Raw genomic sequence first — 14,404 nt, forward strand, 5'->3', positions numbered from 1 at the left:
AAAAACCGGGCGGGGTGGGAGATTGGGGGGTGGGGGATGGGTTGGGGGAGTCAGGATCAGGGAACCGGGGTGAGGTTGTGGCGGGAGTGGGAGGGTAAGGGGGGTATGGAATGTTTGGGGGGCAGGTTGGGGGATAAGGGGAGTACAGTAGGGTTGGGGGGCAGGCTGGGGGGGTTCAGGGGAGCGTGGGGAGGGTCAGATATCGGGGTGGGTTTGGGGGGGCTGTGCAGCCACATTGAAGGCGGTGAGTGCCGGGTTTGGGGTGCCCTGGGACTTTGGCAGGGGGTGCTATGGGGCTGCAGCCGTGTGGGAAGGGGCGAGTTGCGCTGGGGGGCTCTGGGGGGGCTTTGCAGCCATGTGGGGCGGCAGGACCTGCTTCCTCTCCCCCAGCACCTGCAGGTGCTGCTGCATTCGCCGCCCACAGCTTCCTTCCCCAGGGGTAACATCCCCCTCCCGCTCCCCAGCCCTTGTCCCGTGCTGCTGCACCTTGCCCCCTGTCCCCGCTGCCCTTTGCCCCAGCCCTTCCCTGCATTCCAGCTCCGGGAAGCCACGTGCTGGGCACGCAGCGCTGACCTTGCTGCCCTCACCCACAGGCTGGCCCGCGGTGGCACCCGCTGCTGCTGGCGCTGGCGGTGCCGGCCGAGGCCGGGGTCCCCGCGGGGACCCGCAATGACCGGGCGGTGGCTGCCCTGCTGGGCCTCCTGCTGTGCCTGGCACTGGCACTGGCGCTGGCCTGGCACCACCTGTGCCGCCTCTCGGCCGGCCGCTACCACCCCCGGCCCCTGGGCCGCCAGGCGCTGGAGCTGCTGCGGGGGCAATGGCACCGGCTGCGCTCACCGGAGGACCCCGCCGTGGCCCTCGGGGACGGTGATGGGGAGGTGGCCGTGAGGGACGAGGAGGAAGAGCTGATGCCCTGGAGCCTGGAGCGGCGGCCGGAGCAGGAGGAGGAGGAGGAGGAGGATGAGCAGGAGGAGGAGAAGGAGGAAGATGAGAAGGAGGAGGATGAGGAGGAGGCCGAGGCAGCTCCGGAGGGCAGGGAGAGCCCCCTGACCGGGGGGAAGGTGGCAGGGGGCAGTGCTGAGGCCCTGCTCAGTGACCTGCACGCCTTCTCGGGGACAGCGGCCTGGGGGGACGTGCGGCCACACGTCACCGCCTTGTGATGCCATCGTCCTGACATCACCACCCCGTGATGTCACCTCCCAGTGATGTCACCTCCCAGTGATGTCACCACCCCGTGATGTCACCACTCTGTGATGTCACCTGCCCGTGATGTCACCTGCCCGTGATGTCACCACCCCGTGATGTCACCTCCCTGTGATGTCACCACCCCGTGATGTCACCTGCCCGTGGTGTCACCCCCCGTGATGTCATCATCCCGTGATGTCACCTCCCTGTGATGTCACCACCCCGTGATGTCACCTGCCCGTGGTGTCACCTCCCTGCCAGCAAAGGGACCCCTTCTCTGTCCCCTGCCTGCCCCCAGCCGAGGCTCCCGGTTGGCTGCAGGGGCCTGGGCACTGACCAATAAAAGCAGCTCTGCCTGGATCGGGGGCGTGGTTTGCAGAGGTGGGCGGAGCCAATCGCAAGGGCATGGCAAAGGGGGAGGTGCTTGGTAAAGGGGCGGGGCATCACAGAGGGGGCGGAGCCTGCACCCTCCCCTGGTGGGGCAACCCCCCCCCCCCCCCCGTGGGCCCCCCCGGGGCCCCCCGCCCCCGCCCCGGGGCCCCCCCCGCCTCAGCAAGTCCTTTAATTCGCACACATCCAGCAGCGGGGCCACGCCCCTGGGGGGGCCACACCCCAAAGGCCACGCCCCCACAGGGGCCACACCCCCGAAGGCCACGCCCACGGGGGGCACACCCCTGGGGGGCCACACCCCTGGGGGTTCCTCCCGTGCCCCCAAACCCGGCGGGCAGGAGGCTGTGCCGGAGGGGGATGAGCCCCCCAGAGCACAAGCAGCACCGTGGGGTCCCCCCCACCCCATGGGGAGCACCAGGCCCCCCTCCCCAAAACCCCCCACCCTCCCCAACCCTACCTGGGCACCCGCCCCCGGCCCCCCTTCTGCTTCTTGGCCCCCCCCGAGGGTTTGATGGGCAGGGGGGCCGTGCCCTCGGGCGGGGGGGGTTGGGGGGGCCCTAAATCCATGGGGTCTCCTGGAGCCACTGGCTTGAACGCCTCGAAGGGGGAGAACTTCACAGGGCTGCAGGGGGGACACATGAGGGGGTGAGTGGGGCACCCACGGAGGGTGAGGAACGGGGGGCAGCCAGTGCCCACAGAGCCCCTTCCCCACCCCTGGAGGCACCAACCCACCCCATACTCCATGAACCTCCCCTACTCCCTCTTCCCTATCCCGACTCCCTCACTCCAAGGCATCCCAAACCCTCATCCCGCTGCCCCCACAGTCTGTACTCCCAGCATGGGGTGCAGGTTGAGCCCCCCCACACTGCACCCCCAGCACTGTCCCCTGCCCCCACCTTGGCGCCCACCCTGAAACCCCCACCCCAAAGTGCCCCCGGCCCCCCTGTGCCCGGCTACCTGACGGGGGTGCGGGGGCTGCTGTTGAGGCGCCGGGGGGAGCGCACCTTGGGCTGGAAGGAGAACCCCTCCTTGATGCTCTCCAGCACCGAGGGGGCCACGTAGGTGAAGCCCTGCGGGTTTGGGGGTGTCAGTGAGGGGGGCCCGGGAGCACCGGGGGTCCCCCACCATGGCTGTGCCCCCCCTTACCAGGAAGGCCTGGTTGGCGCTCTCGCTGATGGCAGCGTCGTCGGGGCTGTCCACAGGGGTCTGGCGGGTGAAGCGGGTGTCGAACTGGCTCACGTCCTCCTCCGACTGCTGCGGGGCACATGGCGGCTGCTCCCACGGGGCTCCCCGAAACATCCCCAGTCTCCCCCTCCCCAACCCTCAGCCCTCCCCATACCAGGCAGGGTTTGAAGGGGGGGTCCAGCCTGCGTGCCAGCAGGTCCTCCCAGTTGATGTGGCGGAAGAAGGGCTGTTTCTGTGGGGTTTGGGGGTGTCAGGCAGCATCGGGGGGGTCCCCCGGCACCCCCTGCCCACCCCTGTACCTGCACATCGGCCGCGTCACCGGGGCCACCCCCGACCCGCTGGCTGGGGTTCCGCTTGAGGAACTGGAAGAGCAACAGGGATAGAGATGGGAATGGGGGGTGTTCAGGGAGGACCGACATAAATAAGGGTGGGCGGAGGTGAGGATAATTTTGGGGGGGGCCACCTTCTTGAGGAGGTCACGAGCGTCGGGTGTCAGGTAGGGCGGCAGCACCAGCTTTCCCTTGAGGATCTTGTCGATGGTCTTCTTGCGGTTCTCGGCGGTGAACGGTGGCTGCGGGGGGCACCGGGGGGCCATGAAGAGCCAGGCGGGCCAGGAAGGCTCGGGGGCAACCCCCCACCCATCCAGGGATGCCCCCCCAGTCCCCAGGGAGGAAGGAGCAGGAGCGGGACTTGCCGATCCGGTGAGCATGTCGTACATCAGGGCACCCAGGCTCCACCAGTCCACCGCCCGGTTGTGCCCGCTCCGCACCAGGATCTCGGGGGCCCTGGGGGGTGCAGAGGGGGCCCTGAGCGGGTGGGGGGCCAGGAGAGACCCCCCCAAATCCCCCCCAGTGCTGCATCCACCTCACATGTATTCGATGGTGCCGCAGAAGGTGTGGGTGACAGCTCCGTCGTGGATGGACTCCTTGCACAGCCCGAAGTCTGTCAGCTTGATGTGACCTGAGGGGCGTGGGGGGGTCAGCACTGCCCACAGAGACCCCCCAAGCTCCCCAGATCCCCCACCCCCAAACCCACCTTGGCTGTTGAGCATTATATTCTCTGGCTTAAGATCCCGGTAGATGATCCCGTGGGAGTGCAGGTGACCCAGCGCCAGCGTGATCTCGCTCAGGTAGAAACTGCAGCAGCATCGGGGGGGGCTGTGAGTGGTGTCGGGGTGCCCACCCCCCATCTGCACCCACCACCACCACATCCCTACCAGGCAGTGTCCTCCAGGAAGATTCCTTCCCGCTCCAGCTGCATGAAGAGCTCTCCACCTGCATTGAGAGCCCAAGAGGGACCTTCCTGAGCCATCCTTGGACACACTTTGATCACCCCGGGACCATCTGAGCCATCCTGGGACACTCTCAAAACGCCCCTGGACCACCTGAGCCATCCCTGGACACTCTCCCTGGACGCTGGGACACGCTTTAACCATCCCTGGACAGCCTGAGCCATTCCTGGAACCCCTTGAGCCATCCCTGGGACAACTTGTAGCCATCCCTGGGACCCCCCAGAGCAACCCCCGAGCCATCCCGCACCGCTGAGGCACTCCAGGATGAGGTAGAGCTTGCCGCCCGTCTGGAAGGCGTAGATGAGGTCGACGATGAAGGGGTGCTTGACGGCCTCCAGGATGTTCCTCTCCGCCCGGGTGTGCGCTGTGTCCTTGGCGTTGCAGGCGATCTTGGCCTGGGGGGCAGGCGGTGAGCGGGGGGGGCTCCCCGGGGGGTTTGGGGGGGCCGGGGCGGCCCTACCTTCTTCAGGACCTTCATGGCGAAGATCTTCCCCGTGTTGGTGCCCTGCACTTTGCGCACCTGGAACACCTGGAAGGACAGGCGGGGAAGGTTGGGGAAGCCGTCAGGGAGCGCCGGACCCCCCCCTCCCCTCCAGAGCCTCCCCAGCCCCGCCGTGTCCCCACCTTGCCGTAGCCACCCTTGCCCAGGACCCGGAGCAGCTCGAAGCAGTGGGGGCCGATGTGCTCGGGGCCGTTGTTGACGCTGCTCTCGGAAATCTCGATCTCTTCGTAGTGTCCCACCGGCCTGGCGGGAGAGGGGGTTAGCGGGGACAGCCTGTCCCCTGCCTGTCCCCCACACAGGCTGTCCCCCACTTACTCCAGGCCGTTCCCCCGGGGCTCCAGCTCCATCTCCTGCGGGAGGGAACTCGCGGTCACAGGTGGGCAGCGGGGGAGTAGCAGGCAGGGGACGCATGGCAAGGAGGGGACGCATGGCAGGAAGGCGAGACACAGCAGAGAGAGGACCCACGACAGGGAGGGGACACATGGCAAGGAGGGGAGCCCCGGCAGGCAGGACACGGGCACGGCACGGGCAGGACGCGGGCAGGACACGGCAGTGCGGGGCGAGGCAGCGCCGAGCCGGCCCAGCCGGATGTTTTGGGGCCGAGGCCGGGCCCTGCCCAGCGGGAGCCGCCCGCTGCCCTCTCGGGATCCGCGGCTGCCCCCGGTGCCCCGGCGCCCCGTCCCCGCGGACAGCCCGGCTACACCCCTGTCCCGCCACCAGCGGGACCCTTGTCACTGCCCCTGTCGCTGTCCCCCCAAGCCCCTGCCCGCCGTCCCCGGCACCGAGCGGACCCCGCGCAGCCCCGACACCCCCGGTCCCGCTGTCGCCACCGCGTCCCGGTGCCGCTCACCGCCTCCACCGCCCGTCCCGCTCCCGGTGCCCCCAGTCCCCGCGGCGCCCCCCGCCCCAGCCGCCGCTGCCGGGCGCAGCCCCGGTGCCCCCCCCGCGCCCCGCTGTCGGCTCACGGCGCCCAGCTCGGGCTCGTCCCCGTCGCTGCCCTCCTCGGTCTCCAGGTCGATGTCGAACACCCCCGCCATGACGGCGCCGTGCCGGGACCCCCGGGGACCCGCCCCGGTGGCCACGCCCCCACTTTAGGCCACGCCCCCGGCCACGCCCCCGCGCCGCCGCCTCGCCGGGACCGCGGGGAACCCGCGCTGTTGGCCACGCCCACCGACCACGCCCCTCCCGCCGGCCACGCCCCCTCCCCGCGCGCGTCACCGGGGCGTCCCCTGCGCGGGGGACACGGGGACGGGGGGTCCCCCCTGCCGGGGGACACGGGGACGGGGGGTCCCCGGGGGTGGCGCAGGGAACAGGACAGAGGCAGCGCGGCCGCTCACAGCCTTTACTGGGGTCCCCGGCCCCGCCCCGCCCCCGCTGCGCCGCGCTGACGTCAGCGGCGCCGGCGTGACGTCAGAGGAGGGGGCAGGAAGAGAGGGGGACATCCCGGTGACCCCACGCGGAGATCCCGCTCGGGCTTCCCGCGCGGCTGGAGGGCACGAGCGGGGCTGCGGGGCTCTGGGGTTATTGTGGGGTCATCGGGGTTATTGTGGGCTCACTGCCGTTACTGTGGGGTTGTGGGGGCTGTGTGTTACTGTAGGGCCTCTGGTGTTATTGTAGGGTCACTGGTGTTATTGTAGGGTCAGGAGCACTACAGGGCCTGGGGGTTATTGGAGGGTTTCGGGCACTACGGTGGCTGTGTGTTATTGTAGGATCTCAGGCACTACAGGGGCTCTGTGTTGTTGCAGGGTCACTGCTGTTATTGTAGTGTCAGGGGCACTACGGGGGCTCTGTGTTATTGTAGGGTCTCAGGTGTTATTGTAGGATCTCGGACATTACAGGGGCTGGGCATTAGCGGTGTTACTGTAGGGTCTCCCCAGTGACAGCCCTATATCACATGGGTTCCCCACACAAGTCTTTCCCCAGAGGGTTTTCCAAGCTGCTCCAGGGAATCCCTGGGTACCCCTTAGTTATTGTAGGGTCTCCCTGTGTAGGTCTATTACTGTAGGGTCTCCCCGTGCCAGTTTGTTATTGTGGGGTCTCCCATTCAATTTATGCTGCTGTAGGGTCTCCCCACACTGGTTTGTTGCTGTGGGTTCTCCCCATGCCAGTTTGTTATTGTAGGGTCTCCCCTTCAAGGGTCTCCCCACCTCAGTCTGTTACTGTGGGGTCTCCCCATGTTTCTGTTATTATGGGGTCTCCCAGTAATTCTGTGTCATTATGGGGTCTCCCCATAATGGTTTGTTATTGTAGGGCCTCCCCATGCCAGCAGGTGCCAACATACCTCAAGCTTCACCTGCTGCTCTCGTGGGGTGGCCCAGGTTCCTCAGGGGGGCTCCTGGCTGCCCCCCACCCTGGGGATGGCACGGGGACAGCCAGGGGTCAGTGTCCCCCCCGTGTGTCCCAGGCATGCAGGGACAGGGCAGGGGGGACAGGGAGGGACAGGGCAGAAAGGGGGGAATGTTGGGAAGCAGGAGATGGGGTGCTAGGGCAGGGGGATGGGGTGCCGGGGTAATGGGGGGATGCCAGGGGACGGGGTGCCTGGACTGGGAGAGGGGGAATCTCGGGGAAGGGGTGTCAGTGTGATGGAGGGGTGCCAGGACACGGGGGATGTCAGGGATTGGGGTGTCAGAGTAGTGGGGGGATGCCAGGATATGGGATTTCAGGATGCCAGGGGATGGGGCACCAGCAGAGTGGGGGGATGCCACCCTCCACACTCCAGGGGACAGGAGGATCCCAGTGGATGGCGTGTCAGGATGCCAGGGACTGAGCTGCCAGGGGAGTGAGGGGATGCCAGGGGATGGGATGCCAGGACGAAGGGGAATGCCAGGCAGCGGGATGGCAGGGCAGGTGAGTGGGATCCGGGGCGGTACGGGGGTGCCAGGGGATGGTGCGCCAGGCCACAGCGGGACGGGGTGCCACGGGGATGCCGGGGAGGGGCGGCGGGGCAGCGGGAGGGGGTGCCGGGGGCTGCCGGGGCACCCATTCCCCCGCTCTCCCCGCTGCCTGCCCGGCGCTATTTGAAGTGGGACAAGAAATGCTCCACGGGGTATCTCGGGGAGTCGATGCCCAGCCCCTGGCAGAGCCCCAGCAGGCGCTCGCAGGCCTCGGCCAGCGTGGCCCCGGCGCACGCCACGCTCAGCAGCGGCTCCTCGTACTCGCCGGCCCCCTCGGGCTCCTCGAAGAGCCGGTTGAGGCGGACGAGCCCGCGGCCGTGCAGCTCCCTCAGAGCCTCCATGCCCCCGCCGGCCGCCAGGGTCTCGCCGTGCTCCGATCCCAGGCACATCACCCCGGCCAGGTGCGTGCGGGGCGCGGGCCGGGCGGGCAGCACCGGCGGCACGCCCAGCGCCACCAGCACGGCGGCCAGCAGCAGGTCGGGGCCGTAGACCTCGCGGATCCAGTCGCGCAGGTAGAAGCCCCCCATGCGGGGGTTGATCTCCAGCAGGCGCGGGCCCGCCGGCCCCAGCTTGAGCTCCACGTTGAAGACGCCGTCGCGCAGCCCGCACGCCCGGCAGCATTCCAGCGCCGCCCGCACCAGCTGCGCCTGCCGGTCGGCGGGCAGGCAGGAGGGCAGGCAGGCCGCCGTCTCCAGGAAGGCGGGGACACGCGTGGGGCCGTTGTCCGACACCCACGCGCCCAGCAGCCGCCCCTCGAAGACCACCAGGTCCACGTCGTGCTCGGTGCCCGGCACGTACTCCATGAGCAGCATGGCGTTGCCCCAGCCCAGCCCGATGCCCGGGTGGTCGGCGTCGTCGCGGAGGTCCCTCCAGAGCCGGGCGGCGTGAGCGTGGCACTGCCCGGCGTTCTCCACCAGCCGCACGCCCACGCCGCCCGCGCCGAACTCCAGCTTGGCCACGGCGGGGAAGGGCACGGCGCCCGCCGCCCGCTCCACGTCGCCGTGGCTCTGCAGGCGGCGGCAGGGCACGGCGAAGGCGGCGGGCGGCGGGCGGCCGCGGCGGCAGCGCTGCAGGTGCCGGTGCGTGCGGCTCTTCTGCTTGGCCACCCGGACGGCGGCGGGCGCGGGGCCGCGGAGCCCCAGCCCCTGGCACACCAGGGCCGCCAGCACCACGCAGTCGTCCCAGTAGGAGAGGCAGGCGTGGGGCCGCAGCCCCCGGGAGCGCAGCAGCTCCAGCACCCGCTCCGCGTGCTCCTCGTCCCGCCGGTGCTCCCGGCTGTCGTAGGGCAGGAAGGTCTGCACCAGCCCCGCCGCGAAGTGCTCCGGGTCCGACTCCACCAGGTGGATCTGCGGCCCCGGAGAGGCGTCACCGGGGGACAGCTGTGCCACCCCCCGCCACCCTGAGCGCGCTGACGGCCCGAGCTCCTCACCCTCAGCCCGTAGTCACGGGCCGCCTCCCACACGAAGCTCTTGCTGACGCCCCCGGCCCCGATGAGCAGGATGTCCTTGCCCTCGACCAGGTGACACTGCGCCCGGTGCAGCATGGCCTCGGCCAGCAGCCGCGGCAGGTCCCCGCGGGGCTCGCCCACACCGCGCCCCATGGCCTCGGCCAGCACGCAGGTCTCCAGGCACCGCTGGCTGTTGGTGGCCAGGGCCACCAGCTCCAGCGCGTCGTCCACGCACGCCAGCAGGAAGTCCACGCCTGGTGACGGTGACACCGGGCTCAGCACCGCGGGGTGACCCCGGGCACCGGCGGTGTGCCCCGCGCCGTGCTCACCGAGGATGTCGGTGTGGGCGCGGGTGCCACCGCGCTGCTGCGGGCTCAGCTCGGCCTCGGTGGCCAGGAGAGCGGCCATGGCGGCCTCGGTGGCCTCCCGCAGCCGCGTGGCCAGCGCCTGCCGCTGGCTGAGGGCCACCACCCCCCACTGCCGCAGGCTGGAGTCCAGGCCCTGGGGCAGCGCCGTGCCATGACGCACCGGGCTCTCCGCGCGTCCCACGGCGCAGGCCACCTGCGGGGACACCCACACGGGTTTGGGGACATCGGCTGCCACCGGGGTATGGGGACATTGGCTGCCATCCCATAGCCTGGGGCACATGGACATGGGGTGACACGTTGACCCGAGGCAAGGGACGTGGATGGCCACCAAGCTTAGGGACACCCATGGCCACCAGGGCATGGGGACATGGAACGCCGTCGTAGGTGGGGGACACACAGAGCCACCAGAGTGTGGGGACACGCCATACCTGGCAGAGCTGGGGCCGGTCCCCCCAGGACCTGCAGACGAGGGTGCAGATGCGCAGGGCCATGGGCAGCCGTGGCGCTGGGCTGCCTGGGGGGCAAGGGACAGGGCAGGCACGGCCGCCACGCGGGGACGGGGCGGCCCTGCCCGACCCCCCCCTCCTCTGGGGGCTTTTGGGACTCCCGGTGCCACCGTGGTGGCCACTGTCACCTCCAGCCCCACAAGACTGTCAGGAGTCAAAGGGGGTCACCCCAACACCCTGCTCTGCCCCGCCCCAGGGGACTGTGGGGGTCCAGGGTGACTTTCTCCCCTCCCCATGGGTCTGGGGGGGAGGGTTCAAGGTGGCAAACTGTCCCCCAACCCTAACCCAGGGCACTGTGGGCGTCCAGGGTGACCCTCATGCCGTCCCCCAGGACCCCAGTAGTTTGGGCACCCCAATGGCCCCCCAGCCACCCACCCCAGGGGACAGACAGGTGGCTGGCACAGCGGCAGGGACCCCGGGGGACTCTTCCCCCCCTCCCAGGGTGGTGGGCGCCCGAGGGCGGGGGCCTTACGTGGGGGGGGCACGGGCAGGCGGGCGGTGGGCACCATGGCCTCCAGCAGGACGCTGTCCTCCTCCGTCAGCCCCCGGAGCCAGGCACCCACCGCCTGCGCCACCGCCGCCCCCTCCTCCTTCCTGTGGGTGCTGCGGGTGCCTGTCCCCCGCCACCGCCACCCCGCCGGCCGCACCACCACCTGCGTGCACCTCCGTGTCACCCCGTGCCACCCGGTGCCACCCCAACAGCCACCCCGCCACCTGCGTGCAGCCCCCGTGTCACCCTGTGCCACCGCACCACCTGCACGCACCCCTGTCACCCTGTGCCCCCCCCGTGCCACCCCAACAGCCACCCCGTGGGGGCCTCTCCATGCCCCCCAGTGCCACCCAAGTGCCACCAACACCACCCATCCCTGCCGTGCCCACCTGGCTGTAGGGCTCCATGGCAGTGCCCCCCAGGAAAGCGCCCACCTCCTCCTGTACCAGGCTCTGATGGCCCTGGGGGTCCTCCAGCCGCACCAGCCTCAGTCCGGGGGCCACGGGCTCGGCGGGCAGGTCCCCCCTGGCCCCCAGGACAAAGGCCAGGGTGGGGGGCACGGGCAGGTGGGCACGAGCCGCCAGCACCCAGCGGGTGACCAGCGTGTCCTCGAGCCGGTGGGCGAGCAGCACCGAGCCCCCCGTGGGGCAGTCGAGGTCACGGGCCAGCTCGCCCACCCAGCCGCCCTCGGGGTCCCCCGGCGCCAAGGTGCCCGTCACGTAGTTGGCACGGCGGGGGGGCACGAAGGTCTCCAGGGCGCTGTGCCCCCCCACCTTGAAGGAGACGCCCCGGGAGAGCAGCAGGGACCAGGCGCCCGGGGACGCCTCCGATGGCACACGGCTGGCCCAGGTGGGGGACAGACACAGCACCATGGCACCTGCGGTGGGCAGCAGGGTGGGCGGTGGGTACCCCGCACCCCCTGCCCCAAACTGCCCTCCATGGGGGTGCTGCTGCGGGGCGAGGCGAGATTTGCTGCCGAACTTGTGGCTACTGGGATTAATGGGACGCAGCTGGTGCCGCCCTCCTCCCCTGCCTCGGTTTCCCTCACGGTCCCGGCCGACCAGCACAGGGGGGTGTGGGGACCCCTGCTGCTGGCTCAGGGGTATCTCATGCGGGGTGGGGACAAAGGCACCGCACCCACCTGGGCAGCGGGTGCCACCCTCCAGCAGGACAGGCAGGAAGGCGGTGGGGGAGCCCAGGATGCAAACGGTGATGTCCAGCGGGCCAAATCCTGCCAGGGAGGGAAGGGTTAACAGCCCCGGAGTGGGGACCTTGCTGTCACCCTGCCCCCGGCACCCCAGTGTGGCTGGGAGACCCCAAATCCCCCGTGTCCCTAGCCTGGCACCGTATCCCCATTGCCGTCCTTGTCCCTGCCACCCCCCTACCCCAGCGTGGCACTGCGCCCACATCCCTGTCCCTGCCACCCCCGTGTCCCCAGCCTGGCGCCATGCCCCCCATCGCCACCCCAAGCCCTGCCACCCCCGTGTCCCAGCCTGGCACCGTGCCCCCCGTGTCCCCCACCCGTGCGGGGCTCCGCGGAGCAGTCCAGCGTGGGAGGCAGCCCCTCCTGGCACAGGGCGCTCTGGAGCCGCTCGTAGGCGTGGGTGGCACACTCGGGGTCCCCGCTGTCCCCGGGCACTTCGCCATCGGGGGCCTCGTCCTCCAGCCAGCCCGGGCACAGCGCCTCGGGCCCTGCCCACTCCTGCTCCTCCGGGCTGGGCACCCGCTCCGGGCTCGGCTGCGCCGTGGAGAGCTGCGGGAGCAGGGACAGGGCTGGCACGGGGCTGGCACGGGGGTAAGGGGTGCTATAGGGCTGGCGTGGGGTTAAGGGGCTGGCACGGGGCTGGCATGTGGGCAGACGCCGGGTGGGCATGGGGACATGGGGCAGACAGGGGGGGGCTGGCACAGGACAGGGGGGCACCGGGCGCCGCTGCGCACCCGTGGGGTGGGGGCGTCAGGGTGCTGGGGGGCTGCGGGCGCCGGGCACGGCGCCACCGCCTCAGGGACAGCGGGGCAGTGCCAGCCGCCGGGGCCGCCAGCTCCCGGACAAAGCGTCCCCTTGTCCCCGCGGGGTCACGCGGCGGGTGGGCACAGCACGCCACACTGCCTGCTGCCCCGCGCCAGTGCCCGGCACCGCCGGGATCCCGGGATGGGGCACCCACCTCCGCCCGGACCCCCCACCCGGGGGCCACTCACCATCCTGGTGACAGAGGGGCTGCAAGAGAAGGACAGGCAGAGTCAGCGCGGCCCCCTGAGCACTTGCCACCCCTCCCCGGGCACCCCCGGCCAGGGCTGGGAGCCCCAACCCCAGCTCCCGTGGGGGACCCGTCCTACAGCACCCACCAGAGCCTGGCACACTTCCTGGGGCACACCTCGGTGCCAACTCCAGTGTCCTCATGTTGTCCCCTCAGTGCTAGTCCCAGTGTCCCCAGACTGACCCCTCGGTGCCAATCCCTGTGGTCCCAGCTTGTCCCCTCGTTGACAGCGCTGGTGGCCCCAGATTGACCCCTCGGTGCCAGTCACGATGGCCTCAGGGTGTCCCCTCGGTGCCAGCCCCGGTGGCCGCGATACCTCCGGCTTAGTGTAATCCCGTGCCAGCTCAGCACAGTCGGAGGCACCTCCTCTTCCCGGGGGTGCCAAGGTGCCCTGGGGGCGCAGACCCAGGGACCGGGGTGTCCCCACCCCCCCGGGTGCCCTCGCTCCCAGCAGGTGCCCGGCAGAGTTGGGCACAGAGGGAAACTGAGGCACGGAGCTGAGCAGTGCCCACTGTCAGCCAGGGCGTCCCCAAGCTGGCAGGGCGGGTGTCCCCAAACCCAGCACCCGGTGACAGGGTTAGGGGACACACGGCTCGGTGGCATGACACAGGGACCCAAAACCCAGCCACAGGGGTCCCTCAAGGTCCGCCCCCCCTCCCCTCCCAGCCCGGGGACCACCCTGTCCCCCTCCATCCCCAGCTGGGAGGTGTTCCTGCTGTCCCCAAACTGGGACAGCTGTGTCGCCCGGTACCTTGGGGTGGGAGCCGTGGCCTGAGAGCGCGCAGGGGACGAGGGCTCGGGGAAGCCTGGCACAGGGGACACGGGCCGCTCTGGCCTTTAAACCCCCCCCGCGCCAACCCGGGGTGCCAACCCCCGGCCCCGTGCCCCGGATTAGGCGACACAGAGCCCCATTGTCCCCTCTGCCACCTCGCGCCAGGCGCTGGCACCCCTGTCCGTGTCCCTGTCCCCGTCACCAGCGAGGGACACGCTGCCGCAGCGGGACGCGGGGGGTGGCTCAGCCTGGCGGGGTGTCCCTGTCCCCCTGTCCTGCACACCCAAGGCTGGGCACGTCCCCCGTCCCCCCCGCCGCCCCTCCCCGCCCTGTCCCCAGCGTGGCGGAGCTGCCAGCCCGCACGTCCCCCGGCTTAGTTCCAGCTGCCCGCGGCGTCACTGTCACTGTCACCGTCACCGCCACCGGCAGGCACGGGGCCACCAGCGCGGCTGCCGCGCCGCAGGGCCCTGCACGCGCTGTCACCCGCTCCCCGCCATTCGCACCGTGCCCGGCACCCTGCCCCCCTCATTTGTCACCCGAACTGTCACGTGCACCCTGTCACCCACAACCCACCACACACCGCCACCTGCACCTTCAACAGCATCCTGTCACCTGCGGCTGTCACCCACACCCTGTCACGCTCATCGTCACCCACCCGTCACCCAAACCCTGTCACCCAAACCCTGTCACCCACACTGTGGCACCTGCACCAGCACCGGCACCCCGTCACCTGCGCTGGCACCTGCACTGTCACCCACACCTTGTCACGCACATCGCCTACCTGTCACCCGTATCCTGTCACCCACACCCTGTCACCCGCACTGTCACCCAGACCCCAGAACCTGCACCATGCCGCTGCACTGCCACCTGCCCCGTCCCCCCGCACCGTGCCACGCACATCGTCACCCACCTGTCACCTGCACCCTGTCACAAGTATGCACACACCCCCCGACCCCCATCCCGCTGCTTCCGCCCCCCCTGGCACCAGCACCCCCCCAAAAACACCCACATCACCCCCACTGCTGCCAGCACCCACCGGCGGTGCCGGTGCTGGTGTCTGTCGGTGTCGGTCTGTCCTGGTGTTGTCACTCCCCGTAGCGGCTCTGCCCGCTTCGGTCC

General features: G+C 70.4%; 3 protein-coding genes across 7 annotated transcripts; 1 reads left to right on the forward strand and 2 right to left on the reverse strand.

Annotated features, from left to right (window-relative positions):
- Positions 1-575: 575 nt before the first annotated feature.
- Positions 576-1,545, forward strand: LOC121661976 (protein tyrosine phosphatase receptor type C associated protein; the record flags this gene model as incomplete). The annotated part of the gene is made up of 1 exon (XM_042022674.1): positions 576-1,545. A coding segment is annotated over one exon (585 nt), but the record flags the coding sequence as incomplete, so codon positions are not given.
- Positions 1,546-2,010: 465 nt separating this feature from the next.
- Positions 2,011-5,642, reverse strand: RPS6KB2 (ribosomal protein S6 kinase B2). 2 transcript variants are annotated; one of them, XM_042022655.1, is made up of 15 exons: positions 5,519-5,642; positions 4,869-4,903; positions 4,676-4,796; positions 4,512-4,580; positions 4,299-4,446; positions 3,977-4,034; positions 3,796-3,896; positions 3,630-3,720; positions 3,455-3,545; positions 3,224-3,331; positions 3,060-3,122; positions 2,915-2,992; positions 2,722-2,826; positions 2,533-2,645; positions 2,011-2,197 (listed from the first exon to the last, which is right to left on the reverse strand). In XM_042022655.1, exons 1-15 carry the CDS (start codon positions 5,588-5,590, stop codon positions 2,029-2,031), a joined length of 1,422 nt encoding a protein of 473 aa, XP_041878589.1. In that variant the 5' UTR covers positions 5,591-5,642; the 3' UTR covers positions 2,011-2,028. The 2 variants fall into 2 exon arrangements, with proteins under 2 accessions (XP_041878589.1, XP_041878588.1); XM_042022654.1 differs by having other exon boundaries at positions 2,722-2,829; positions 5,519-5,641.
- A 239-nt stretch (positions 5,643-5,881) lies between these two features.
- CARNS1 (carnosine synthase 1) lies at positions 5,882-14,404 on the reverse strand. Of its 4 annotated transcripts, none has more exons than XM_042022649.1 (10): positions 14,322-14,404; positions 12,455-12,473; positions 11,780-12,011; positions 11,400-11,489; positions 10,648-11,135; positions 10,241-10,421; positions 9,691-9,776; positions 9,224-9,455; positions 8,877-9,148; positions 5,882-8,793 (listed from the first exon to the last, which is right to left on the reverse strand). In XM_042022649.1, exons 2-10 carry the CDS (start codon positions 12,455-12,457, stop codon positions 7,567-7,569), a joined length of 2,811 nt encoding a protein of 936 aa, XP_041878583.1. In that variant the 5' UTR covers positions 12,458-12,473; positions 14,322-14,404; the 3' UTR covers positions 5,882-7,566. The 4 variants fall into 4 exon arrangements, with proteins under 4 accessions (XP_041878583.1, XP_041878584.1, XP_041878587.1 ...); XM_042022650.1 differs by lacking the exon at positions 14,322-14,404 and adding an exon at positions 13,265-13,350; XM_042022653.1 differs by lacking the exon at positions 14,322-14,404 and adding an exon at positions 12,697-13,146.

This window comes from Corvus kubaryi, unplaced genomic scaffold, assembly GCF_017639235.1.
Source record: "Corvus kubaryi isolate FWS band 111438036 unplaced genomic scaffold, C.kubaryi_AGA036_p1.0 37219, whole genome shotgun sequence".
Classification (NCBI taxonomy): Eukaryota; Metazoa; Chordata; class Aves; order Passeriformes; family Corvidae; genus Corvus; species Corvus kubaryi.